Source organism: Somniosus microcephalus, chromosome 19, assembly GCF_052327205.1.
Source record: "Somniosus microcephalus isolate GS21.2 chromosome 19, FLI_Smic_1.0, whole genome shotgun sequence".
Lineage (NCBI taxonomy): Eukaryota > Metazoa > Chordata > Chondrichthyes > Squaliformes > Somniosidae > Somniosus > Somniosus microcephalus.
The window spans coordinates 34,361,684-34,389,645 of NC_141005.1; the positions used below are offsets into that span (position 1 = coordinate 34,361,684).

The 27,962-nt window shown below is 42.5% G+C and overlaps 1 protein-coding gene across 13 annotated transcripts in view; it reads right to left on the reverse strand.

Annotated features, from left to right (window-relative positions):
* The window catches only part of emid1 (EMI domain containing 1), a 418,946-nt gene extending 391,286 nt beyond the window's left edge, over positions 1-27,660 (reverse strand). For 2 of the 13 annotated variants that reach the window (XM_085961511.1, XM_085961515.1), the window contains exons 1-3: positions 26,878-27,652; positions 18,683-18,799; positions 17,693-17,796 (exon numbers count right to left, since the gene is read on the reverse strand). In XM_085961511.1, the coding sequence (XP_085817637.1) occupies positions 17,693-17,796; positions 18,683-18,799; positions 26,878-27,086 (430 nt within the window). In that variant the 5' untranslated portion in view covers positions 27,087-27,652. Of the gene's footprint in view, positions 1-17,692; positions 17,797-18,682; positions 18,800-26,877 lie in introns of all 13 variants that reach the window. The other 11 variants (XM_085961512.1, XM_085961514.1, XM_085961504.1 and 8 more) reach the window with 11 other exon arrangements.
* Between the last annotated feature and the right edge of the window lie 302 nt (positions 27,661-27,962).

Genomic DNA, 27,962 nt, shown 5'->3' on the forward strand with positions numbered 1-27,962 from the left:
GGTGGACGTAAAAGATCCCATGGCACTATTTTGAAGAAGAGTGGGGGAGTTATCCCCGGTGTCCTGGCCAATATTTATCCCTCAACCAACATAACAAAAAACAGATTATCTGGTCATTATCACGTTGCTGTTTGTGGGAGCTTGCAGTGCGCAAATTGGCTGCCGCGTTTCCCACATTACAACAATGACTCCACTTCAAAAAGTACTTCATTGGCTGTAAAGCGCTTTGAGTCGTCCAGTGGTCGTGAAAGGCACTATATAAATGCAAGTCTTTCTTTCTTTCAATAATCTACTATTATCAGTTTGACTTTTTTTGTACTCCATTGCTGACCATCGTTTATCCATTACGTAGTGTGAATGTAATATCAAAGCGCTATGCAACATAGGACAGACACAGTAATGACTCAAAAATTCTTAACGACAAGTAGTGACAGATAATGAGCAAGTTCAGCAAGTTTACTTTCGGAGTTCATTGCAGCTCGACATGATCTCCTCTACTCCATTCCCCATCATAACATGCCCCCTACATCTATTAAGCAATTATACTTCTATAAACCTCTGGCGAAGGTTTGTGATTTACAATTAAATTTAACTGTTGCATATGGAACTGTCTATCACAATAACTGCACACTCTAAACAGCGTGCACTAAAGTGAAACAAGTCCAGAATTGGGTAGCTTCAAACAATAAAGACGTTCTTCAGGAAAAAAAATCACTAGTACTTAAAAAAAATTAAAAGTATTCACTACAGAATTGATGGTTTTGCACCTTGAGAAATAAAGTAAAAATATGTGAACAGTAACGAGTTGGAATAAAATTGAGCATGTCAAGATTGGCAGACATCCAAAAGCAATATATGGAAGTTCTCCAACTTTCCTCATGACCCCAGGTGTCTATGCCTGCAAATTTCTAATTCCCTGCTCCCAGATTAAACCGCATATCACTGGCTACTTACCAACTTTGTAGCTGTTGTAAGGTATGCTGGAAATTGAATATTAAAGAACCAGAAGAAGGGAAAAGGTGTCTGGTCAATTATTGCTTTGACTCTCATTTGTACATCTTCCCAATATTTGAAACACTCCAGAATTATTTCTTAGATTAGCTACTTACACAACTCATTCATCACCCATTAGCCAATTATGTCGCACTGTGCTAACAGTCGGTCAGAGGTCATACTGAAATAATTCACATCAACTCTTGCAATTCTGGCAAACTCTCGCCCCACCTGCAAGATGTTGTGCCTGCAGCTGCTCTTGAAAGCACGTTACCTGACAGGTACAGTGTTTGCCAGACTCCCCGACAGAATGCCTCTTGATTCTCTCTCATCAGCACAGATATTGAGAAATTTGGCAGATGGATACTGGCAGTTTGCCCTCGTGTTAATAATTCCTGCTCCTGTTAAACCATGATATTGTGTGTGTCCAAATAGCATTTCTTTCAATTGATTTATCTAATAACATGCTTGTAGATGTCTTCCAAGGAAATAACGTCTCACTGTGTACTTTGTGTTAATACGGTTTGGCAATCAATAAAATGCTCTTAGAAGTTCTTTTTTGGCAAAATGTTTGGACAATTCGGCCATTTCAACACTTACTAGCTTCCAATTTACCAGGACACGTTAAATAGATACCTCAGCCAAAATATATTTTATCAGGGCCTTTATATAAGATCTTTCACATTTGGATCCTCTTATTTACTGTTCAACGTTCTACTCATGTTAGGCATAATATTTTGGTATCTTGCAGGATTAACTTTATCAATGCATTTTCAAACAACTAGCATTAATATACCAGTTTGACAGCAATCAACTTACAGGAAAATGTCAAAATAAATTAATAAAACAGGACATGGCATTGTTTAAAGATGGGATCTGTACAATGTTTTAAGGATTAAATTGCCGCCTTCAGTTTACTTGAAGTTTCAAATACAATGCAATAACTTTTCTCCAAATAGTTTATATCCCCTTCTATTGTATTTTAAAACATGAGAGTAATGGATGGCAACTAGTGATTACTAATGAAATAAATCAAACAGCGAGTTCAACTGACAAAAATCACAAGGGGGAAAATAATTTCCTTAGTGATAATTACTTGTCCATCTTTTGAAATTGTTTACTGGAGTTTATTTTATTATATTTTTTCACCCTTTTTACTCTCTATTAGTAGTGATTGCCATCGGCGACAGATACTAAAAGATTACATTTGTGGCACCATTGAAAGATACAAGATTTTTTTTTACTAAAGTTGATTAATGGGAAATAAGATATTAATCATTTAATATCAACTTTCTTATCTCAGCAGCTTCACATCATGTCGCAACGTTGCTTCCCTGACAGCAGATCCCGTTGTGTTGTTGAACAAAGCTTCACAAACCTATTATTGCAGATGACAAAACACAGCAATTGGCAATCTAGTGAGCTTTCTCTTCCCAGAGGTACAGAGGAAATATGCTTTCATCATGGGTAGTCTAGTCAGTTGTGGCTTGGAAGGGGAGAGCGATGAAACTTTGCAATAACAATGTTTTTGTTCAACCTCTAGTAGTGGAGGGGGATGTGAACTCATTGGGCAATGCATCCAACCCAGGCCCCCTACTCAGAATGGTGACAGCAATTATCACAAGTTTATTTGCGTAGATGAAACCACCTAATTTTCTTTTTTTTTTTTTAATTCATTCATGGGATGTGGGTGTCACTGGCAAGGCCAGCATTTATTGCCCATCCCTAGTTGCCCTCAAGGAGGTGATGGTGAGCCACCTTCTTGAACTGCTGCAGTCCGGGTGGTGAAGGTACCCCCACAGTGCTGTTAGGGAGGGAGTTCCAGGATTGACACAGCAACGATGAAGGAACAGCGATATGCTTCCAAGTCAGGATGGTGTGCGACTTGGTGTAGGTTTAACTTATTCCCCAGTCATTTGAATTATGCTTCACCAAGCAATGCACTATTTCAATAGCAATGTGATTAAGAAGTTATGGTTATACTGCCTGCTCAAATTGCTGTTGAATTAGGAAGGGGGGCTCCATGTATGCCTACTCAAACACATTCATTGAGTGCTGTTAATTAGTGTGACAGTGGACCTTTATCAGGTGGACTCATAAGACATGATTGGAGCAAGAATCAGGTGGGTCGAGGCAAAGGTGAGAGGTCAAACCTGTCTGACCTCAGCAGCTTGAGGCCCGGGAGATTTTAACTCCTGGGCCTCATCTGCATGCCTCTGGTTAGTTGCCCGCCACAAATCCAGCGGGAAGTGGCAATGGTGAGTGGCAGGAGGCCATTGGCTGGGACCAAAGGAACGGCTTCCAGCACTCAGGTAAGTCACGAGGAGGGGGTTTAGAGAGAGTCTTGTGATCGAGGAGGGAGGGAGGAAGGGAGGAGGGAGGGAGGGAGGGGAGGGGGGGAGGGAGGGAGGGGAGGGGGGGGGGGGAGCTCGGGGCCTCAACTTTCCTGCACTCCTGACACCACAAGGAAAGTGAAAAAAAACTTAGCACTTTGGGCCTGTTCTGGCCCCGACTCCTCTTCCTGCTAAAATCACCTGACGGCTTCTCTGCTCAGGCCTTCAGTTAAAATAACAGCCGGGCCTCGATGATGTTTGTGTCAAGTGGGTAATGTTAAAGTCGCCCCTATAGTCAATGATAAACTGCCAATGTTTGTGAAACCAGTAAGAGACTGCACCACACCAATGCAAATATGCAATAAAAGCCAAGGCAAGCAGAAAAGTTGCTTCATGTGGAGAAAAACCACTGGCACAGCCTTTATAGACTGAATGACCTGCTTCTGTGCTGTATAAGACGCAAAAGTAAGAACTAAGAACTATCAGCGTATTAGCATTGGATCCAGTTATATCAATATTTGAAGTTCAGACTCTCTGAATACAAAATGGCATGCAAAGTCTTATTATAGCTTGCATCTCAGCTTTATTTGATTGTCTAACTCGGTTTTAAGTGAAATAGTTTGATAAAAGATCATTCTTCTGTTGTCATTCTAAGTTAACCGAACTATTCAAAAAAATTCTTTAGCACAAAATGTGCTGGTTATATGCATATCCTCGGTAACTGCAATGTTAAATGAAAAACATTACCCTTATAAATGGCTGAAGTCAGAATGAAAAGAAAAAAAAATCCAATAATACTTTTTGAACCTTCTTAACAAGCTGCAAAGGGTCAAAAGATTACTGCACGGTGTCAAATTCTACATACATCTTCTATTTATCGTGATCCAATAATTATGGTAAGTTAACTTGGAACAATGGTTTAAGCAATCGAGCCCCAATGTATATCAAATGTGCAGAACAGCAGATTTAACAGACTTCTTGCCAGCATGACTATGGACAATACTGTCAATTTTACAGAGCCTGTAATTATCTAAGTTAGAAACAGATAGGGATCTCATCGACACTGCACTACAGATGGTATAAAGCTGTCTGATGGATAAAGACAATGAGGCAGTGTTTCCAAATTTTTAAAAAGGGAAAAATACATACACTAGTACAGTGTTTTCTTTGCCACTAAATTTGCTGTGGAATACCACAGCTGTTCAAAGTTTACTAACACAGTAAATAGTGTACAATTTTGAAGAGACTGTGAAACATGCAGTAAGCCCTTGCTTTATAATGACATTTTTATTTTTAGTTTTATCAGTTCAAACAAATAACAGTGTAAGATGGCCCCTAATTACAGGAAATATACTGCTGGACTTTATTACTATCTGCTGCTAAGCCTACAGGCAGGTTGAGCAAGTACAGTTAGTGGTTGGAGGAAAAACATTCGCCATGACCAAAGTTAGTGGAGAAGGACGACGAGCTGCATGATCAGATCTGGCAGTACTTTAGTCAGGATTTGTCATTATGCTTCTACTAATGGAGGACTGAAACAGGATTAGCCAATGTCAGCTTCTTTGCCTTTTTCTTACTTTCTGAACAACCACAATTTTTTTTTATTGAGAAACTTTTGGACATTAAGGGAATTAAGGGATATGGGGATAGGGCAGGAAAGTGGAGTTGAGGTAGAAGATCAGCCATGATCTTAAATGAATGGTGGAGCAGGCTCGAGGGGCCGTATGGCCTACTCCTGCTCCTATTACTTATGCTCTTAACTCAAGATGCAGTGCCAAGCCCTGTACCGCATGATCCCACCAAGGGCGAGAAGAATAAAAAAGGGCAAGATAAAAATCAGGAAGTTCTCATGTCAAGAAGGAACAAGAAAGGGAAGTTGAGAAGAGAACTGACCATAGCAGTGTCAACAAAATTGTAGATAGTTGCAAGAGAGAGAGCGTGAAATGGTGGAGACGGAAAGGGGGAGTGGGGGATAAGGAGGAAGTGTTTGGTAGAGAAAAAAAACCAATCTGCTTGAGATCAGCTTTCGTCATTGAGTTTTGGGAATTCCACTTGAGGTTAGAGAAGATAATGAGGGTATGAATATTGATTGAACAAATAGGATGACACAATTGAAAAAGGCGTTAGACTAGATTTGAGATACACAAAGAGAAATTCTGTCTTTGAAAAAATGAATGAAACAAACTTTCTTTGCTACATTAAAAGGACATGAAGGAGCATCAAGATACATCAATTCATCATTTCCAAGAGAGAGAACTAGAGGTTTTGTGCTCTGAGGGTGTACAGTCTGAGGGACACTGAGAAATGTAGAGTGGAATCATCAACAAAAGTATGGATAGGGTTGGATAATGAGTGAAGGAGGTCATCAATGTGAAACAGAGTAAGGCAAAGCCTTGGGGAATCCCAGAATTAATTGAAGGAGTCAGAGGATGAGCTCCTATCAATTACAGCACAGGGTGATTCAAGAGGAAAATGGATAGCTTTGGTGGGAGGTCAGACGATGGTAACTTGCTTAGAAGAGCATGATGCTAATCCCTTTGGAGATGGCCAGGGCGATGACAGGTGATTCATCAAAGGCATAATTCACAAAAACTTACAAAACATAGGCAACAGAATTACCAGTGGGACAGTTATGCCTAAAGTTATACTTGTGGCCATTAATGAAGTCAGAATTTAAGATGATGAATAATGAGAATTAACAACAGCTTTCATAACTTTAGAATGTACTAATACAAGGGCAACAAGGGGATAGTTTTAAAGGCAAGAGACAACTTTCTTAGGATACTGTAAGCAAGCCAATTTCGAAGGAATAGGAAAGGTGGACTGGGAGTAAGAGAGATTGAACAGATAGCGTAGGACAGGAGTGAGTTTGGAGGGACATGCATAGAGAACAGAAGGAAGCATCGAATCATGATCAGAGGTCTTACTGGAGTCCAGGGATAAACTTGATATTGATTATAATGGTAGACAGAATTGAGCTATGGAACAGGATCAGAATTGGACAAAAAAAAAGGCAGTTGACAAGGCCAAATTTCTCAGTGAACAACAGGACAGAAAGGAACATTCACACAAATCTGAAGCACAGCTTTATCAAAGAACAAAGACGGCGTGGATAGTGGAGCAGCAGGAAGACATCGGTTGACATGCCTTTTCAACAAACTTGCGTTAAAAGCTCTAATAGTTGATTTGGAGAGGTTACAAGCAGAAATAAAGTTGGCTCAGTATTTCGTGCGATCAGCAGAATTATTGAGAGACAATAAAAACAGCAGACATGATTAAACCAAGGTGGAGTACAGGATCTAGCAGAAGGGGAAGAGGAAGTTTTGAAGCCTTTCACACCAGCAAGAATATCAGTTACCTCATTAGCACAGATAGAACGATGGAGCGAGGAGCAGTAGTTGGATTAGGGAAAAGCAGCAAAGAATCCCCCAGGACTGGCTCAGCTAACTGACCTGTGGTGCCAGATATCTGACGTATTCAAGTGGTGTTTTGGCCTGGTTTAAAAATTACAAGCATAACTGGGCAGCAAATCTCTCTCCTGTGTCTATTAACAGAATACAATAACTGTTCTGTATGTTATGTAATGAGATTCTATTGTAATCATGAATGCACAATTAAATTATTTATTTTTTAATCTTTGTAATTTCACTCCCTCGCCAGAAGACATACATAGAAATAAAAAAACAATTGTTTCGTGGCCAGGGGACATTTATTCTGCAAAGAAATAGCATAAAATCCAGCACATAATTTACACTTTCACGAAGGTTTTATGACTGGTGAGCGTGGTGTGACTCTTGACCTTGTGCAAGGGATTATTCAGAGCTCAACTCCTGACCATGTACACAGGATTTATGGTGCATTGTGGGCTACCACCATCGCTTTTTCCAAAAATGTTTCCATAGTTTGAGTTTAATTTGCTTTCTTGTTTTCTCTAGTCAAGTTATACTGGAGTCCCAAGTTCTGTGTTTCATGTTTATGCAATTTATTTTTTCATTCTTGCATTTTTCTTTCCTGACTTTCATTCCTTTACCCCCGCCCCCCTCTCATTTTAGTCCTTTTTTTGTTAGATTATACATCGGTTCTTCTTTGATTTAATTGCCCCCAGTCGCATGTGTGTTCGTCCACTGCTTTAGCTTTTTAATTTCTTTGTTCTACACATTTTCTATTCCATCCGATTTCCTAATTGTTTTATTTACTCGTTATCCCTCATTACTTTTAACGACAGGATTTGCCGGTGAAACTGCAGGAGTGAAATTTACTGTTACGAGAGCGATTCCATTTCTGACATGGTTATAGGACTGCCCACTAGATGATAGACTATTCATTAAAAAGTTCTGCTGCTGGAGTATTCAGCTTTTGTTAGTTTTAACCACATGTTTAAGTATAGCACATTCTGAGCTGTAACGCCAGCAGATCTCAACAATGCCTGTGGAAAGGAAGAGGGGGAGGAAAAAATTGGACCAGGAGAAGATTAATTTGATTAATTTATACATTTTTTTTCACTACTGTCAAAAGCTGGTCTGAACACCAATTATCCAAACTGACTGGTGATCTGGGCCTCTCAGTATGTGTTGTGTGGATAATCATTTCATTAAATTAATATTTAATGCAACATTGTATTAGCATCAATACACAGCCAGTTATATGAATGATTCGCTTATCTGAACTCTCTACATGACAGTGACTATACATCAAGAAGAATTCATTGGCTGTGAAGCATTTTGTAAAGCACTCAGAACTAAAATGCAAACTGGCTCCGTTAATAAATCAGTGTGTAGCTGAGCCTTATAGACCAGAGAGTCCCAGGTTCTACTCCCAGTCTGCGGTGAGTTAGCCAGAGTGGCAGCAGCGGGGTCGCTACAATTCCCTCAGCTATTATATTCAATATATTCAAGAAGGAGTTGGATATATTTCTTAGGGCTAAAGGGATCAAGGGATATGGGGAGAAGGCAGGGACAGGGTACTGAATTTGGATGATCAGCCATGATCTCATTGAATGGCGGAGCAGGCTCAAGGGGCCAAATGGCCTACTCCTGCTCCTATCTTCTATGTTTCTAACCTCGCAAGGTAGGGAAATAGCAGGCAGGTATCCCATTCCCGATTGTTATCCAGCAACTCTTCTGGAAAGTGAACACGTACAGGTGTCATGCGAGTACAGGGTTGGGCTCCACTCTGATGCACATATGGTCTAATAGCCACTCGACATCGAGGTTCACCTATGAATAATTGTCACTTGCGAGGGGGACCGGATGATACCCGATTAGTGGAACCATACCTCAGGGAGTCAACACCTTTGGGGTGGGAGAAGGGGAAAGGATTCTGCAAGCAGCATCAGCATTAGAAGCCACCGAATAAGAGTAAACGCTGTTCAAGGAAACAAAGAAAACAGAAACTATAATGAAGATGCAATTAGCAATGAGACCAACAGCAACATTTTCAGGCACTCCAGATAAACATTGAGAATAATTAAGCCATAGTCTTTGGCTCCCACAACAAACTCCGTACCCTTGCCATTGATTCCTTCCCCTTCCCTGGCCACTGTCTCCGGTTGAAACAGACTATTTGTAATCTAAGCAGCCTAGATGACCTGGAGCTGAGTTTCCAACCTCCATATCCTCTCCATCGCTTTATGAGTTCACAACCTCTGTTCCTCTGATTGTGGATACTGCTCCTCTGCTGCCCGTTCACTCCACCATCAGAAGCTAATCTTTCAGCGACTGTGCCCTAACTATGGAACACTCTTGCAAAGCCACTTCATCTTGTTACTTCTCTCCATGCCTTCAAAAGTCTCCTTAAATCCTATCTTTTAGATCTGGCCTGTGGTCTCGCCTCCCCCTAAATTTCATTACATCCCACTCTATGGCTCGGATTTTGCGATGGGTAATGATGGCAAACTTTTTTTAAAAGTTTGTTCATGATATTTCAGCTTTTACCTTAAGCCCATGTGTATGTCCCAATCTTTATTTCACGCTCTAACATTTAAAAAAAGCGCAGATAATCAGTGCTTTTCATTTCCTGGTTTGCTGGCTGTGCGAATTCTTCAATGTGATTGGCTGCTTAGACAGCTTGATGACATCATTGCTGCTGTATGCTAGGAATCCCCTATTGACAGCGCAACAGTCATTTACACGTTGAGGAAGCTAAATTTTTGGTCACAGATTGCGAGATCTCTGTGGGCAGCTTTCTTTGATTGCGCATCGCCAGTGATCGCAAATTATGGGCCAATGTTTACTTCCCACTCAATGTTTACAAGGAGGGGTTAGGAAATCCAAGACATAAGATGTGAGAAGCATTATACATGTGTTAGCTTATGTGGTTAAAAGGGAAATTTTCCTTCATTCATTTACACAAAAGTCTGTTCTGTAAAGTAGAAAATCGGAGTAATCTATGTCAAGTGCAGTTTTACAGTTCACCTCCTCAATTCTATCAATTGCAAATCAATAATTAACAAAGCTGCATTACCAAGTGTAAACATAAGAGTTAAGCTTTCCAATTTTCTTTGGTTTCAATATTCATTTCAAGTGATTTTTAGGTTTCACCAATTCTACATGTAATTTGTCATTTCGTTAATAAATTGCTTTAATTTTTTCATTTTAAAAATTTAACCAGGATCATAAAATCAGATTTTAAAAATTTAGCCATGACCCCAATACATTTATTTATCTTTTGGCATCAGTAAGTGGAAGCAATAGACACCCAATTCACCTTGTAAAAGAAAATATGTACATGGACCTCTTGGTAATATACGAGTTTCCTGGCACAATCAGGTAGCAGAGATAACTTCATTCATCCTGGTGAACTCACAGAAAGGTCCTGGTGAGAAGGTTTTGTTCTTTTGTTCCCATAAGTTTTGATAGTTTGATAACACTGATAAACTAAGATGAGCAAAAATTGCATTTATGCATTTGGGATTATCATCAGTTAAACTCAAAATCTGAGAATCCCAACCATAAGTCTAAGCTTTGGAAGCAATATTGCTAAGGGACAAGAGAGGGAGGTGAGAGACACACAGAGAAAGACAGAAAGACAGAGAGAGAGAGAGAGAGAGACAGAGTCTTGCAGGATGTCCCAAAATACTTTACAGCCAATGAGGTACTTTTGAACTGGAGTCTTGTGAAGCAACAGATCCACTGTTTTGGTTTCAGCTCAGGCAGGAATGTTCTCCCACTTCCCCGAGAGAAATTCCAGCAAGGACAATGCTGAATTATTTCCTTACCGCCCAGTTTCAGGATGAAAGAATCAGATCACAAAATAAAAAGTTATTTGTAGTACAAAGCTCAAATTGAAAATTGCTCAGCATTGGTGAAAGATGCACAACAAAGGTTGGCACTGGCTAAAGAAATAAAGTGAAGTGAAGATATTGCTTTGTCTGTTGAGTCACAAATGTCTTGTGCTTTCCAGAACACAACTTCCATCTTTCCATTACATGTAAACATATATAAAATTAACACGACCGGCATTAAACTGTGAAATATCACTTTTATTTAATAAGGGCAGATAACACCATAACTCACCTCTTAAATTGTCAGTATATTACAAGTCATCCACACCAGTTTAATTTTATGGTTTAATCTACTTAGACTAAAATCCAGACCGCAAAATATTAGTAGTTTGCTGGTTCTGCCAAACACACAACCCATCCTCCTCCCACATTAAGAACTAAAAAGGAACACCAAAAGCTAAGTGGTCCTTTGAGCATTTTTTTTTACTAAAACTGTAATTTGAAAAGTAATTTGACTGATTGCTCCAGATCAGTGCCACCACATATTTCTTATTCCGCTATACAGTAATCCCTTCCCAACCGCGGGGGATACATCCTTGAAAATCCCCGTGGTTGGTAAAACCGCAGTTGGCAAATATAAGACCTTATGGGGAAAAATGGGGTTAGGGGGAAACGCAGCCGCACTTACACTCGTCAGAGCCTAAGTAAGTTGCTTTATTTTAAATAACACAATAAAAAAGATCATCAATCGAGGGGGGTGAATGCGGAGAAGCGACATCGTGGCTGGTTGGTGCAACTGGGTCATCAACTGGGCGGTTTCTTAAAGAATTCTGACTCATGATTGACTCATTTTTTTCTGAATATCTTTCTGGACCTGCTTGTATGGCCTCATTAAATCCTCCAAACCTCGCTTGAATTTTAAACTACGCTCCAAGAATGGGTCAATCTCCATAAAGAGGTCGGAGAGATTAGTAGCAAGGAGCATTGCCTTGCTAAGGTTGGCACTTGTCATCTTCGACTTCTCCACCATATCCTCATCCTCAGACTCACTGGAATGCTGCATCAGCTCATCAAGGTCCCCCTCCGTCAACTCCTCGCCGTGCGACTCAAGGAGCTCCTCGACGTCATCAGGCTGTATGTCGGCCAGCCCCTCGCCTCCCAAACATCGCGCAACCTTCACGTCAACTGTAGGGAAGCCTCGGAGACAATGTTCACACACACACACAGTATATCCACGAGTGGAGCGAGACCATGCCTGGTAGCAAGTATGCTGAAAAGAGCGTCTCGTGTTTGGAAGCACGACCCATGAAACTTGAAAATTAAAAACCGCGTATATGCAAAGTTTACTGCCGCGGTTGGCAAAAATTGTCGCAGAGAGGAAACCGTGTATACTTGAAATCCGCGTATGGCAAAACCGCGGTTGGGGCGGGATTCCTGTACTTAGTACAGACTTAAAACAATCCACTTTCTACCAACTAAGGCTAATAAATTGCAGGATACTTTACTTGGCGAGCATAGAATCTCTTTTGTTTTCTCTCACCCCCGGCCCATTTTTTTCCCTAATTTCCCCTACAGGAAGGTCAGGCCAAACTGCTGCCAATTCTGGGCCATTGCCACTTTGAGCCAGTTTCTATGAGACGCACAAGTGTATTTTGGTAACAATGATCCCTTCAATTTTCCCTCTGCTAAGTACTGCTTTGCAAGAACACAGCAGAGATGAAATTCAAGAGTCTGGGAGATGAGGACAAGGAATCCATATCTACCAATAGGTGGCACTCTGCACTGGTACTCCACTGTGCTTTGCCACCATATTGCTTATTAATGACAAGTACTCTGATCTAGTACAATATTTCCCACTCACCTTATTTGTTTTGACATATTGGCAATTCCCTCTATAGTTTTAATATTTAAAAGCCGTTGGGAGTTAAAATATGGGGAGTATTTTGATAGAGAATATTTGAAGAACAGGTTATTACAGGGCCTACTCCTGCAGTATCCCTTTAACCCAGATTCAGACATTTTCCAATTCAAAAGAATGTACAGTTTCTAGTTATGAGCATGAACTAAAACTGACTGCATTCTTTCCAAAACAATATTGTAGTCCCAAGCCCAACCTCCCTGCCCTTGAACCATAGCAACTGCTTTTTAAAACTTCAGCTTAGAGGGCAGTGGGTGTTGTAGTGGGTGGTGTAGCACAGCTCCCTTTCACCTCTGGGGCCTGTGTTTGAATCCAGTGCAGACTCGCGACGCGACAGTTTCTCTTTCTGCTGGCTCAAAGAGTCTTGTGTGAACGGAGTTGCAGCATTCCAAACCCAGCTACGAGTGGTGTAGCACGGGGCAAATCACAAAACTGCCCACAAATCAGCACAAATTGGCACTTTCAGTCAGAGAGGTCAAAAGAATGACTGGTGTGGGAAATGGAAAAGTTCATGGTGCAGTGGGAGAGAATGAGCTACAGCTCACAAAATGTTCAAGCTACTATTTATGTGCTAAATGACAAATAGCTAAATATCTCTTCAAATCCATCATTGGCTTCTGTACAGAAAGTAAATGCTGCTCTTAGTACTTCATAGAAACATAGAAGATAGGAGCAGGAGTAGGCCATTTGGCCCCTCGAGCCTGCTCTGCCATTCAATGAGATCATGGCTGATCATCCAAATGCAGTACTTTGTCCCTGCTTTCTCCCCATATCCCTTGATCCCTTTAGCCTTAAGAAATATATCTAACTCCTTCTTGAATATATATTTAATAAATTGGCCTCAACTGCCTTCTGTGGTGGAGAATGCCACAGGTTCACCACTCTCTGGGTGAGGAAATTCCTCCTCATCTCTTCCTAAATGGCTTACCCCTTATCCTTAGACTGTGACCCCTGATTCACTTCCATACAGCTGACCATATGTGCAATACTACTGATAGGAAGCATCAGAATATGGCAGACGCACATTAGTAGTGGAGAGGAAACACAGTAATTCTAGTCACTAGTCTAACTCAGAAACACACAAACCAACCTTCACACGCTACTCATCAGACAACCTGAATAAATCAACTTCAAAATATCAAAACATATATAAAGTGCAAATATGAAAAACTCAAATAAAGAAATAATTATTGTAATAAGAATTGAATCATGTGTCAATGATCACATAAGTGCAGCATAGATTTAATTGTACTTGCAGTAAGCACAGAATCTGAAATGGCACAATAATGTAGTTCTTGATAAAATAAAATAAACTTTATTCTGCTTTGCTAGTTCTAGAAGTTTTTGTTCCCCTTTTTCCAGCAACGTTTTCAATCCCCCACTCGTGAAGACTTTGACATCTTGCAGGGGGTTTGGTTCTCCAAGTACTGCGTGTCCTTTGGTACCTTATTTAGTTGCTCATTGTTCATGCATTAGCCTGGATAGCAGAAGCACCAAGCCTAAATCTGATCCCATCCAATGTCCAGCATCCATAAGCGGCACTGCATAGTGACCAGGAGTGTGAAACCTACCCAATTTTTATCTCTGTAACCTAGGGATCCTCAGGTTAATTGTACCGCCCCTACTACCCCCAGCTAACTTAGCTGATTTCATCCAAGGTGGCGAGTGAATGTTCCCGATTTGTACGATTCAGCTGTTTAAGACAGTGAGTAGCTGAGCTATTGGGGGAGTCCTTTAAGTTTCTGTATGTATTTTAAACACTAAACATGAGTCACAAATAGATCAAAACACACCCAGTCACTACTGGCTTGGTCAAATACACTGGGAGTTTGATACGGTTTATGGAACGCAGGATTAAAGTTCATGAAACTGTTCAACATTTAATACATGACCTAGTCTTGAGCTAATGCCTAGTTGAGTTCAGATCACAGAAATACATTAGACTTCAGGCAATGCATTTGTTTGGCAAAGTTTGCTGTTTATTTTGATAGCTTGCTGAACTCTATTTAATAAAGCAAACTGTGCAGATAAAGGGGAAATAATTGTTATAAAAACATACAGATTCACTATAGATAGGTCTGCTGCACAAATTTGTACTTAAGAAAACAGATATGTATCAAATAAATTTCAAAAACAGTTTCCAATGAACATGCATGAATCCATGTAAATGCCTTTACTCATGACCCAGATTTAAGGCTCAGCTGTGAATACAGTGGCTCACATTGCAAAAACAAAACTGGTTTGCTACGTGTTTATCAAATGAGGAGACAAAAATTGAAATCGCCAAAATATGTTGTTTAATATCCTGGTACTGAATAAAAAATTATTGCAAACTGAAGCAATGACAGCCCAAAGAATGCAATTACACAACTATAAGAATGTAATTAAACTGCAGCTATATGGTGCAATTAAAAAATGTGGTGGAATTTTCCCTATTTAAGAACGAGAATTTTTTCAAAGCTTTAGAACAAATCATCTTTTGCAGGCTGTAGGAACAGATCAATTTTAGCCATTTAAATAACAGAGCCATTTAAATAACAAATAAAATACATGGCCCCTGAAGGAACAATTGTGGCCAACTGGGGTGGGTGTCTGATTATGTGCATCTTGCAATAAAAGTAGATGGGCTAGAAATTGCGGTCGGAGGTGAACCTCCAGAGTACACCTCCAACTCGCGAAACAATTATGACAGTACCTCTTGGCGCCCAGGCTGCGGTCTCAGGGCTCGAGGCGGAGGGCAGCGTAATGGCCCACAGATCCCAGGGACGCAGGCGGTTCGGAAGCATACTTGGGATCACGTGTGCCCGGTCCTCCAATCAATAAGCAGAATTCCATTTCAATCATTTACAAAGGGAATCCCCCTAATGATATGCAATGGAATCACCAAATCTAATAATTATACAATGTACAGAATTGGAATTTTGTTCCTAATTACCTTCATTGTGCCAACCTCAATAAAAATTAAATTTTTTTGATAATTTTATAAATCATTAAAGCTGTAATCTGGGCCAATATTTGCATAAACTCATTTAATAGTGTTTGAGCATAATTTAGGATATGAAAAATGTTTAATTTAAGCCTTAGATATCTCCTTACGTTGATGTAAGCAGGCCCTGCACCTGCTTGCATCAACCGCAAGACTTACATCAGCAACTGCTGGCCAGTCGCTGGGCAAATAGCCCAACTCTGCGCCAGTGATTGGTTTTTCGGGGCCCCCGCCGATGGCCTGTCAATGTGTACATTGATAGGCCACAGATTCTGGATTTCGCACATGCGCAAGCAGATATCCCAAACTTGTGAACCATTTCAAAGGGAATACGACAGCGTACTCTGAGAGTACGCCATCACAGACACTGCAATTTCAGGGCCGACATTGCAAACCAAATGAATAAAATGTGTAAACTAGACATCTGTATCACAAAAATGGAAGGTTCCAATTTCAAAGACAAATATAATTGAGAATGGTTGCAGGGTGGAACGACTTGAGGAAATTACAACGCATTACCATATATTAGACAAACATTTGATTTATGGAAGTAAAAGTATAGGATTAATGTGTGTATATTATACTACATTTACTCTATACTTATACATTCATAAATCAAATGTTTGTCTAATATATTGTAATTCATTCTAATTAGATCATCTTTTGACAAACAACTACAATTCAGGCAGTACCATGTTCTTCAAGACATGAAACAAAGGCTGGGACAAATGTTCTGAACCAAATTAAAAGAGGAAATCAAGATTAGAGAAAGAAGCCTTAAGGGGGAGTGCTTTCCCACTTATACAAATTTCAAAACATTGTGAAAATTCTGCTGTTTTATAGGAGATGGATTATAAAATTGAAACTATTGCCTACATGATATGAACTAGTAATACGATTTATTTTAAGATACACAGATTTGTGGCGGGGTGGGGGGGTGGAGATATTTCCTATTGAAAAGTACTCCCACTTATGCATTGCTACTTTGCACTGAAATGGCACCTCATCTGTTTTTAAAAAGGAACACTCTGCTTTAATGCTTTCTAAATCAGGAATCTTGAAATAACGGCACGGTATTTTCCTCAACAGTTTACTATCAAATAGGTGACACTGATACATAAACAATTTGAAACACTGGCCACTCATTTTTAACAGAACTTCTTAGTTTAAAAGGTAAGCAAAAGATGTGTAAGATTTGGTATAGGTTTATTTGCAGAAGCTCAGATTTCATGCATGGCCTCCGACAATCAAGTCGCTCCCACCTAAGCTTCACCCAACCCATTTGCCGTTATAGCCATAACCTGCAGGCCTTGGCACACCTACCAACTAACAAAAGGAGGCAAACTACCCCTAAAGGCTCCAGGTCAGTAGGGAAGCAGTTGCAGAGCATTGCCATCTGTTAGAAGGACCTTGCGGCCAACTTGCAACATAGGCCTGTGGCTATGCGGGTCATTTCTGCCATTACCTTTCATGCTTCAGGCTTATTTCAAGCATGCTGCTCCACGGAGTGGGTACCCGGGAGTGCCAGAGAGGGCAACCCTTCACACACCCATCTAATGCAGCACAACGTCCACTTAGTCAGCCAGTGAAATGAACACGGTTGCTGTATCACTCTGTCACTTGCCCCAGAATCCATATCGTGCCCCCACATTGGGTTTGCTTGCTGGGCACTTCTCTTTTCTTCAGCTTTGATAAAGGCTACCAACAAGTTGAAATGCCTTTTCAATCCTTCTTAAGGCAGTAAAACAAAATGGCGCCATACCTGCCAGGTGACAATTCATCTTTTAGGTGGCTGCATCCTTTTAAATTTCACCTAGACCACAGCTTCTCTTAGCTAGCTCCCTGTACAAGGCCAATGCATCCGAAGGAGCTGTGAAAGATTATGGAAATGAACTGACCCAGGAAACTAACTTGCAGTCAGTACACTACACGTCTGGCTAGATTTGCAACAGATCTGAGCCATTCTGGTCTGAACTTCACCAACACCCAAACATCCACCCGAATGTTTATAAGGAGGCAACATTTAAAAGCTTACCTTCATACAGCCCAGTTTTAAACTGAATGTGAATACATTCTTATTGTTTTGCTTAAGAACTAATTTATTTTGCTCACAATCCGGTACAGTATTAAAATGCCGCCTTTGGAAAGAAGTATTATCTTGGCTCACTCAGTGGTAAGCAGTGCGCAAAGGCAGACGTTACTATGCAACATGTTCAGTGAGTGACATGGGTACTTCTCACCTTCTTCACAGTTGCTCCCTCTGAACCCAGCACAGCATTTCCATTCTATTGCCGACACTGTTTTGTACGTCAGTCTGTAAGTTGGTCGTATCACCGCCCTGTAACTGGAAAATGTTTTAAAAAAACACCTGTAAGTAAAGAAATAAAATGCTTCTCTGAAGCACAGTGGGGGGGGGGGGGGGGGGCGGGAAAGCGGGCACCCACACTCACCATCTTCCAGCCCTGCCCACACTCCCTTCCCTCCCCACAGCTGACCCGAGGCACGTGAGCAGCATCCGGCAGGTTCTAAAGCCCCGATTTTAACTCAACAACTTGAATTTATATAGCGCCTTTAATGTAGTAAAACATCCCAAGGCGCTTCCCAGGAGTGTTATCAGACAAAGATTTACACCAAGCCGCATAAGGAGAGCTTGGTCACAGGTAGGTTTTAAGGAGCATCTTAAAAGGAGGAAAGAGAGGTGGAGAGGTTTAGGGAGGGAAATCAAAACATCCTCAGGTTATGATAGGTGCTATATAAATGCAAGTTCATTCTTACTTTAGATAAATCAGTTTTGTTAGTTTACAATCAGCCTCTTTGTCAATTATCATTATCGATCAGCCTTACCATCCCCGAATCCCCCACCTTCAACAGCCTGGGGGTCGCCATTGACTCAACTGGACCAGCCACATAAATGCCATGGCGACGAAAGCAGGTCAGAGGTTGGGTACTCTGCAGCGAGTGCCTCACCTCCTGACTCCCAAAGCCTCTCCACCACCTACAAGGCGCAAGTTAGGAGTGTGATGCAATCGTAGCATTGCTGAGGACACTGGCAGTTAGACTCATACCAAAAGTGATGATAACTTTGATATTATTAATACAGACTTAGGGGAAATACACGCCAGCTGCAAGAGTGACCCTGGGCAGCTAGATTGCACAGCAGAGAGGCCAACGCCATTGAAGATGGTGCAGGGATCAGATTGAGATGTCTTAACATAGTAGTGTATTCGTACCTGATACCACCGGGACAGCCCATTGGCCATCTGCAGCTCTGATAAACCCTCTGCACGTAGGTTCCATTCTGCACTTGGCAGGAGACTGTTTTCGTGACAGTGTATGGACACCAATTCCTTTAAAAGAAGTGAATAATTTAACATGTATTGCAATGGTCAAAACTGAATGAGTAACCAATAATGAATAACCCAGATCTCTAAAGAATAAACTGGCACAGTTTACAAAAAAAAACACAACTTATTGAGCAATCAAATGATAGAGTTCTGATTAAGGGACACACTCGAGGTGCTAACTTGTTTCTCACTAAACTGCTTTGCATTTACAGCCTTTTCCCATTTTACTCTGAAATAACATTTTCCCCATCAGCTTTAAATGTACGGTGTCACAATCTTAATGTAACTTAATTTTAAGTTGACTTATGTTGATGTGATTATGTAGGTAACAAATCCGTACATTAAAATAGCACACTTGGCTCCCCCAGTGGCTCAGTAGTAGAAGGATTGTGTATAACAGAATTACATGCATCAAAATGTCCTGGCTTAGATATCTAATCTGTCCTAGTAGCCTGGATGCCAATAGGGGCACTGCAATTGGCCTCAGCACCTTTGGGATAGGGAGGGGAAAATTAACCGTGGTTCCCCGCCAATTGCTATCCAGTGACCCCTGCTGGAAAGTACAGATATGTGCACATTGAATGAGAACAGGATTGGGCCCAGCTGTGATTTCTTCCAGCCCACGGTTGATGGCTTGCAATCACTCAAGTGTCTCAGTAGAGACATGAAAGCCCCGATATTTACAGGGAGGCAAGGATGGTGTAAGAGGGGGGGATTGTAGCGACTGGAAATGCAGAGGTCCTGACGAATTTAACGGCAGGACCTCATTTGAATTTTTTCTCCATTTCCCAGCCGGCAGCTTGAGACGAAAGCAAAATACTGTGGGATGCTGGAAATCTGAAATAAGAACCATCAACCTGAAACGTTTACTGTGTGTTTCTCTCTCTCTCCCCATGGATGCTGCCTGACCAGCTGAGTATTTCCAGCATTTTCTGTTTTTAATGACAGACTGAGAGACTGGCTGGCTGTCGGACCAGGAAGGCTGCAGCTGGGGAGTGGAGAGAAGGGAGGGAAAGATCACGGGGAAAAGACATCGCGGGTCGGTGATCACAGGTTGGCCAGGAGATTGGGGATGCTTTGGATCCGGCCCGGGGGGTCAGCGAACCGCCAAGTCCCGCCCATCCTGGGGGGGGAGGGTTAAAATTGCCAAGGAATCACCACTAGAGAGTGAGGCATTAGAATACCCTGGCACATTTGGTCCTTAACCCCAGCAAAGTCACCTTCAGGAGATTTTTCCTTCCTTTCTCCTCCAGTCGTAAAGGTATTGACTCCTTGCTGGGTTGGATGGACTCTATGGTCATCAGTCACCCACTAGTACCTTGCTCAAGTTAACCTTCTTTATCTGAGAGCCTGGATAGTGATCTCAGCCTGTGGACTTATCTGTGTGGAGCATCATTTTTAAGCCAGAACCTGTTCTTTATTGACATCTGCACATGTGCGTCCAGTCGAGGTTGCTGATAGCAATCAGGTCTGGGACCTTAATTGATTTTTCCTTCCCCAATACCGAGCATGGAAACCAATTGTAACACCTTTATCATCAACCTGTGTGTGATCAGTTTCCTCAACACAAGCTGTAAATGAGACCTTTATGATCTGTAAGGCCCAGGTCTTACTGCTTTGAGCAACAAACCATTGAGCGATGTGTGAATGCTCTTGACCAATCTTTTATTGTTACTCAGATGAAGAGTCATGCCCTAAAGCTGAGCATTTTCTGCTTTTTAAAAAAAAAAATTCCAGCCTTTTTGGTTACTCCACTTATTATCTTTTAATGGTAGCTATTATACTGGCAATTTGGCATTGAATTCTTGTATTTTGGGTGTAAATCTAGCACCAAATGGTCATTAAACAAAAGTGAATGAAAAATAAGATGATCATCACACCTTTAAGGAACTCTCAAAACACTTCACATAGAATGAATTGCTTTTAGGTGCTGTGACTTCACTGCAATTATTGTATACACAGCAGGATCCCACAAAATGAATGATCTGTTAGTCTATTTTTGGTTGGTGGTGTTGGAGGAGGAAATGTTGACCAGCGCACCAAAATACTGTACCGCACTGCTCTTCTACAAATACCGTACCGCGCTGCTCTTCTACAAATACCGTACCGCGCTGCTCTTCTACAAATACCGTACCGCGCTGCTCTTCTACAAATACCGTACCGCGCTGCTCTTCTACAAATACCGTACCGCGCTGCTCTTCTACAAATACTGTACCGCGCAGCTCTTCTACAAATACTGTACCGCACCGCTCTTCTACAAATACTGTACCGCACTGCTCTTCTACAAATACTGTACCGCACCGCTCTTCTACAAATACTGTACCGCACTGCTCTTCTACAAATACTGTACCGCACTGCTCTTCTACAAATACTGTACCGCACTGCTCTTCTACAAATACCGTACCGCACTGCTCTTCTACAAATACTGTACCGCACCGCTCTTCTACAAATACTGTACCGCACTGCTCTTCTACAAATACTGTACCGCACTGCTCTTCTACAAATACTGTACCGCACTGCTCGTCTACAAATACTGTACCGCACTGCTCTTCTACAAACTGTACCGCACTGCTCTTCTACAAATACTGTACCGCACTGCTCTTCTACAAATACTGTCCCGCACTGCTCTTCTACAAATACTGTACCACGCTGCTCTTCTACAAATACTGTACCACGCTGCTCTTCTACAAATACTGTACCACGCTGCTCTTCTACAAATACTGTACCACGCTGCTCTTCTACAAATACTGTACCGCACTGCTCTTCTACAAATACTGTACCACGCTGCTCTTCTACAAATACTGTACCGCACTGCTCTTCTACAAATACTGTACCGCACTGCTCTTCTACAAATCTTTACCTGATTTGCTGAAATCCTGCAATGGGGTTGGACTCTGCAACCTTCTGACCCAGAGGTTACCAACTGAGCCAAGTTGACACATGGCACCATCCTCTGGAATGACTACTCTTGCCTCACTGCAGGCTATACACTGCTAAAAGGTGAGAGTTCTTGCACATTGTGTCAGGCACTAGTACAACAGCAGGAGCTGACACAGTGTGAATGGAGTTTGGTCATGCTTGTTACTTGGAGAGAGTCCAACCCTCCTTGGGGCTGGTAGACTGGCGCCAATAATGAATTTGATTTTTGTGTGGCCAGGGAAGGAAGCCACTTACACCAAGTTCTCTGATTTGCTCCAAAACTCAGACTTGCGGGCATGAGCATGTGTGTGGATATTCTCATTTCCAGACAAAACTCAATAGCGTTCCATTTAAATGTTGCTTTATTCACACAATATTGTTATATTGGACCCCACCCAGTGTTACAGCAGCACTGAACTGGAAAAATAACATCCTTCATGTGTGTTAAGTACAAAAAGTATTATTTAGCTACCACATTTCCCAACAAAACAACCGTGCCAACACTTCAATGGTAATTATTTGGCTGTGAAGTGCTTTGGGATGTCCTGAGGATAGGAAATGCTATATTAAGGCAAGTTCTTTCTTTAAATGAATTCTATTTATGTTGCCCATTTTTGGAATGAAGATCATTGTACAATAAATGTGGCCTTTGAGACCAGTGCCAATGGTTTATTGGCTTATCCTGTCCGTGAGCATTCACCAGAGCAACCCCCCCCCCCGCGCTTCCGCCTCTCCAGACTTGCTGAGACTCAAATGCATTGGCAGCCCTCCACCCAAGTGGTCAATCTTCATGCGAGAGATCCGGCAGCATCAGAAAGCTATTTGACTGTGGAGGGCATCACAATAAAGCCCAGCCCTGTCCCAACTGGACATCTACAAATGCATACTTCAGGGGTTGCTGGGTAGCAATAATGGGTGACCCACCTAGCTGAATATCCCATCTTCCTCGCTCAAGGGCGCTGAGGTAACTTAAATTGCCAATTGCTGCTGCGGCTGAGATCAGTTAACTCAACACAAGACCAGGAAAAGATCTTTGCTCCTTCTAATCTTCATGGCTTAGTCTTTAAGCAATAGGCCAACAGAACTCCAGAACATTTCCCCCTGACAGGCTGGCATCCCACAAATACACACAAAGCTGCTATCAGCGCATCAGCAATAACAACACTGACATCAGTAATGTTTCAAGTTGATGTGACAAAGCTACAGTGATGATACCACATGCAACCACCCCCCCCCCCCCCAGTTAATCTTCCAATGTCCCTGTGCACTAGGTTCTATAGCATTACTTTCCCCTCACGCTCCAACCTTGGAGAGCTGCTGAAAAACTGTGCCTGACCACATTACCCAACCTCAGAAGGGCACCAGGCCACAGATCGAATGGGAAGTGAGCCAAAAAATGGCACTTAACCACTTTAAACTTTTTTTTAAATTGGGAAATCGATTAAGACCAATAGCTTAAACAAATACTGAGACTAATAATATGTCACATATTATGTATCCAGTATATGAATAGAAGTTGGGAGTCGTGATTTTCAGAAAACACTAACATCCCAACTAACATAACACACAACTTTTCCTACAGTGACTACACTTCAAAAAATACTTCATTGGCTGTAAAGCGCTTTGGGACGGGCTGAGGTGGTGAAAGGCGCTATAGAAATGCAAGTTTTGTGGTAATCGGGATATGCAGTCGGTGCCACTGGGTGATTTATTTCCACTTGTTCTCTTATGAAATTTGCAGCAATATTTTAGTATTGTCCCATTAAAGGAATGTAAAGTGTGAATTTACAGAAGTTAAGCGAATTTCCAGTTAACAGATAATCATCAATTCGGCTTATCTTTTTTACAAGGCATCCTCCAACAGATGAGATGAATGGAGATACTGAGAGCCAGTCAAGGCTGTAAATACTGCTCCAGTAAGTCACCCCACCAGAAGTTCACGCTTTGACTTAGAGACCGACGATATTACGAGTACCATCAGCAACATAAACACGCCACTTTAAGCAAACTTTAAAGTCGAAACAAATTCAAGTCCCAAATGACTAAACTCCAGACTTGTTTGTGTCGAGTTCTCAGTGTCCTGTCGGACTGGATTGGGAATAAAACTTAGTTATTCTGCGCTCGACATTTCTTTGTCTTCTCCTTCAGTAAATCCCCATTGATGTTTGAAGAGGGAGAGCGCAGGGGCCGTTTTCACAGAATACCTTTGAACATCAGAATCGCATTAACATTCTCAGAGCCACGGCCGTTGTTAATGGACTTTAACCTACTATCCCATTCAGAAATAATTCAATCAAATGGAGCTTCCCAGTTAGAGTCTCCAAAGCAGAGGCACCGGGTGCTGGGGCGGAGAATCTGCAATGTTGTGATGCCCCGCGCCTGGCTCCAATCTCTGGACCGTCTCAGCCCAGCTGAAGCAGCGTCAGTGCTTCCATAATAACAGAGTGACAGTCAGGGGTTAGAGTGGTTGCGGAGAGTTGGTGGGCGGTTGGGACCAGGACCCGTTATCATTAGTATACACGGCCCGGAAACCTATCCGTTTATCAGTGGCCACAGGGAATGACCTGATGTCAATAAAGCCAACTCCCTACAGTGAGCACTGTTCTGGGATGCAGGGCTCTCCAAAAAAGACCTGCATTTATATATCGCCTTTCACGACCACCGGACCTCCCAAAGCGCATTACAGCCAATTAAGTGCTTTTAAAAAAAGTGTAGTCACTGTTGTAATGTGGGAAACGCGGCAGCCAATTTGCGCTCAGCAAACTCCCACAAACAGCAATATGATAATGACCAGATAATCTGTTTTAGTAATGTTGATTTAGGGATAAATATTGGCCCCAGGGATACCACTTTGACCACTCTTTGATACAGTGCCTGGGGATCTTTTACGTCCACCTTAGAGAGCAGGTGGGGCCACGGCTTAACGTCTCGTCCAAAAGACGGTACCTCCGACAGCACTGCAGTGTCAGCCTAGCTTTTTGCGTTCAAGTCTCTGGAGTGGACTTGAACCCACAACCTTCTAACATGAGAGGTGAGTGTGCAACCCACTGAGCCACAGCGGACAGGTCTAATAGACACTGCATCTTCTGCTTCCATCATTTGCGTTAAAGTGAGTTATCTTTTGAAAGTAGAAATTATAAGGTCATTAGACTGGGATTAGATACACAGCTATTTGATGAAGTGGTTTCTTGCAGTTTAATTTCACGCAACAGCACCGTGAAAAAGCCCATCTGTAGGAGGCCCCAGAAGAATTCATTAGCTCCCGCTCGGGCGAGATACATTCACTTCTAATTGCTGCTGGAAGGACATGTCAAAGACACCCGAATAGAACGAGCCTGGTATAACTGATGAGGAATTTATTTTAAACTGACCGTACCATGGTCTTGACTAATTTATGAAGTCTACCCCCACCACTTTCCTCGGTCCTCGGCAGTAGTAAGATGGGCCAGCTAGTTTGTCAGGACAAATCGAAACGCACGCCTTCCCACCCGGCCCAGACTCATCCCACAGTTGATCTCGCAGACCTACTTTTAATCAGGCTCCGATCTGGCCCGTCTCAGTTCAACCCCGCCCGGGTTTTTGGGGAGGGGTTCCAGTCAAGTTGGTTGCTTAAGGCAAATGGAACGAATGGAAGTTCTGTACCTTTGAAAACTGACTACAATTTTGACTAATTGGCTAATAAAGTTTTAGTTGATCTTGATATACAGAAACCAACCTATAACATTGCCCCAAGCAAGCACATAGAGATTATCAGCTGGACAATTTCGAATTTATCAAAAAGACCCGACAAAGTACATCAGAGAGAGAAGATTTAGTCACTATCTTAGTGAAGCTTTGAGCCCTGGAGCACAATGCCAGTTTACTGTTAGCTTTCTTTCATTAGACCCCCTGTCCTATACTAGTCACCGAGGGTGCTGAAATTTCACTCAACAGAGGCAGTGACTGAATGTGAATGCAGGATGAAGCTGAAACTGGTCTGAGCATTTGTTCTCTGGAGATTTCTTTGAACGGAGCAGGCGGCGTCTTGAATATTCACAGGAAGGATTGCCTTGGATTGCTGGAAGGGAGATTACCACAGCCCGTGTCAAACTTTCAAACCACAAGGGATTGCTCGGCTGTTCCGGGAGCGCTGCCCGAAGCATTTAGCTACCTCTTTTGTATGAAGGTTTTGTGTGGGAAAGCCAGCCATTGTCATTCTGCCCGACAAGGGTGATTCCCCATCCTGTCAAATGTAGGGAGGCTTCGCAAGGCAGCGAGCTAGTTAAGGAACGAGTTTGTCTACGTTAACAGTAGAACAAAAAAAAACTGTGGTTTTAAAGGTGTTGTATTCTCTGAATGGATGAGTTAAAGACACAAGCCCAATATTACAAACGGCCCAGGTTGCAACATATTTGCAGCCAAGTTATGGCAATGCGTAAAGCCGCGAGTCTCTGGACCCACACATGGACCCGGACCATGAGGGGCTTTTATTGTGTCGGTTCGCGTTATTATTTGGAACATGTGAAGCAGGGGCCGCCCGCACCACTCGGATCACACACCGGGCAAGGACACTGGCACCAGCCGGGGCTGCTCGGGAGGTCATTGTGAGAAAATCCCTTGACAGACTGTGTGAATATCCATTTCAAACAAACCCAACAACGAAAAAGCCTGTCGGACCAACATATCTGGATTTATGAAACCGGACCAAGACTTCTAATGGGAGGTTAAATGCTCCACTCCTTAAAAAAAAAAGTTTTGTCAATCAAAACACGTGTTCCCGGCAGCTATTGTCGGAAATGAAAGTTTTAAATGAGAAGAAACTCCTTCATGTTAGTTAACGCTTGTAAAATGATTAAAGAGTTGTGCAGACATCCACCTGGATGCTTGGACTGTTTAATGAGTCCTGAATCTCTGGTTCAGAAAATATATCCAAATCAGGGGAATTAATAAGTGTTTATCCAGCATTCTGGCCGGCCAACTGTTACATTTCTATTAATCTTTCCCCGCAGTTTGCGTCCCCCACACCCGGACACATCAAACCACAAGCATTGACCCAGGGACCCGCCTGTAGCCATTCACAACCAGCCTTTTGTACCGGATCAGGACTCGGCTTTTACTCTCTAAGAAAAAGGCCACCAATTTTCTACTGTTTAAAAAAGGGAGTGAAGCAGAGCCAGGGTTACCTTCGAGTGTGAAAGCCATTGCTGACAACTCCGAGCTGATCCTTGCTGCTCTGCAGTCCCGATGGGTACTTGTACTGAAATCCAGTTCCCCACGAAGCGCACACCAGAGGGATTAAGTGCAGCAGAAAGAAAGTTACTTGCAAGCCTCTCCACGATGCTGCGCACCCCTGGAGCTCCCTGAAGGTGCTAACATGCACACTCCCGGCCATTCCCTGTTACACTTTCAGTAGATGATGTTGGAATGATCCCTGTGCTTTCTCAAAAGCACCGCTCCGTCCGACCGACTCCCAGCGTGTCAATAGAGCGGATTCTCCTCACCGCACCCCCTCAGGTCCCGAGTGCTGCCGCAATCTCAGCTGCCCACGGTGCTCAGATTGGATGCAATAAGCCGAAATGCTGCAAATATCTGAGGGCTAAGGCTGCTTTGGTCATTACCGATTGGCGTTTTACTCTAACTGTCATTGAGGATGAAATCTGGGAAGGGTTTTTATGGGGGTTGCTTGGCTCAGTGTGTAAAGAGTCTCGACTGAGTGTTGTACCCTGGTGCCTCCACTCTTTTTTTGGTCAGGGCAGCGTGTGTTTTGTAGTTTTCCCCGGAGAAATCTCATTGACGTCTCGCTGATGGATTGCTGGCAGCGAGGAATCAGACGGGCTTTTTCTCCCCCACCCACACTGGATTAACGACGCGGCGCAATCAGGTCCTTGAAAAGATCTTGCACTCCCCGGCAGATCCCGCCCCTCCTATTCATCCACAAAAACGTGAATCGCCTTAAAATGCTTTGCCGAGACATGCTTATTTTTTCCCCGCTGGTAAATGGAAATATATTTCACGCCGGATACTTGGCACAAAACAGCTAGCCATTAGCATTGGCCTCAAATTATCCACAAGTTGTGGTAGGCTTGGAAATACTTGCAAAAGTCCCTCGGCATCATAAAGCGGCCGCGAGAGGGCGGCGTTGTCAAGTTGCCGAGTCTCAGGCTGAGTGTGGCCGGCCTGCTCTTCACTGGCGAGCTCGCAGCTCGGTGGGACCGTGGGTTACTGCAGGATTCCTTGCTGCCCAGTCTGCCCCCAGCGACCCACTGAT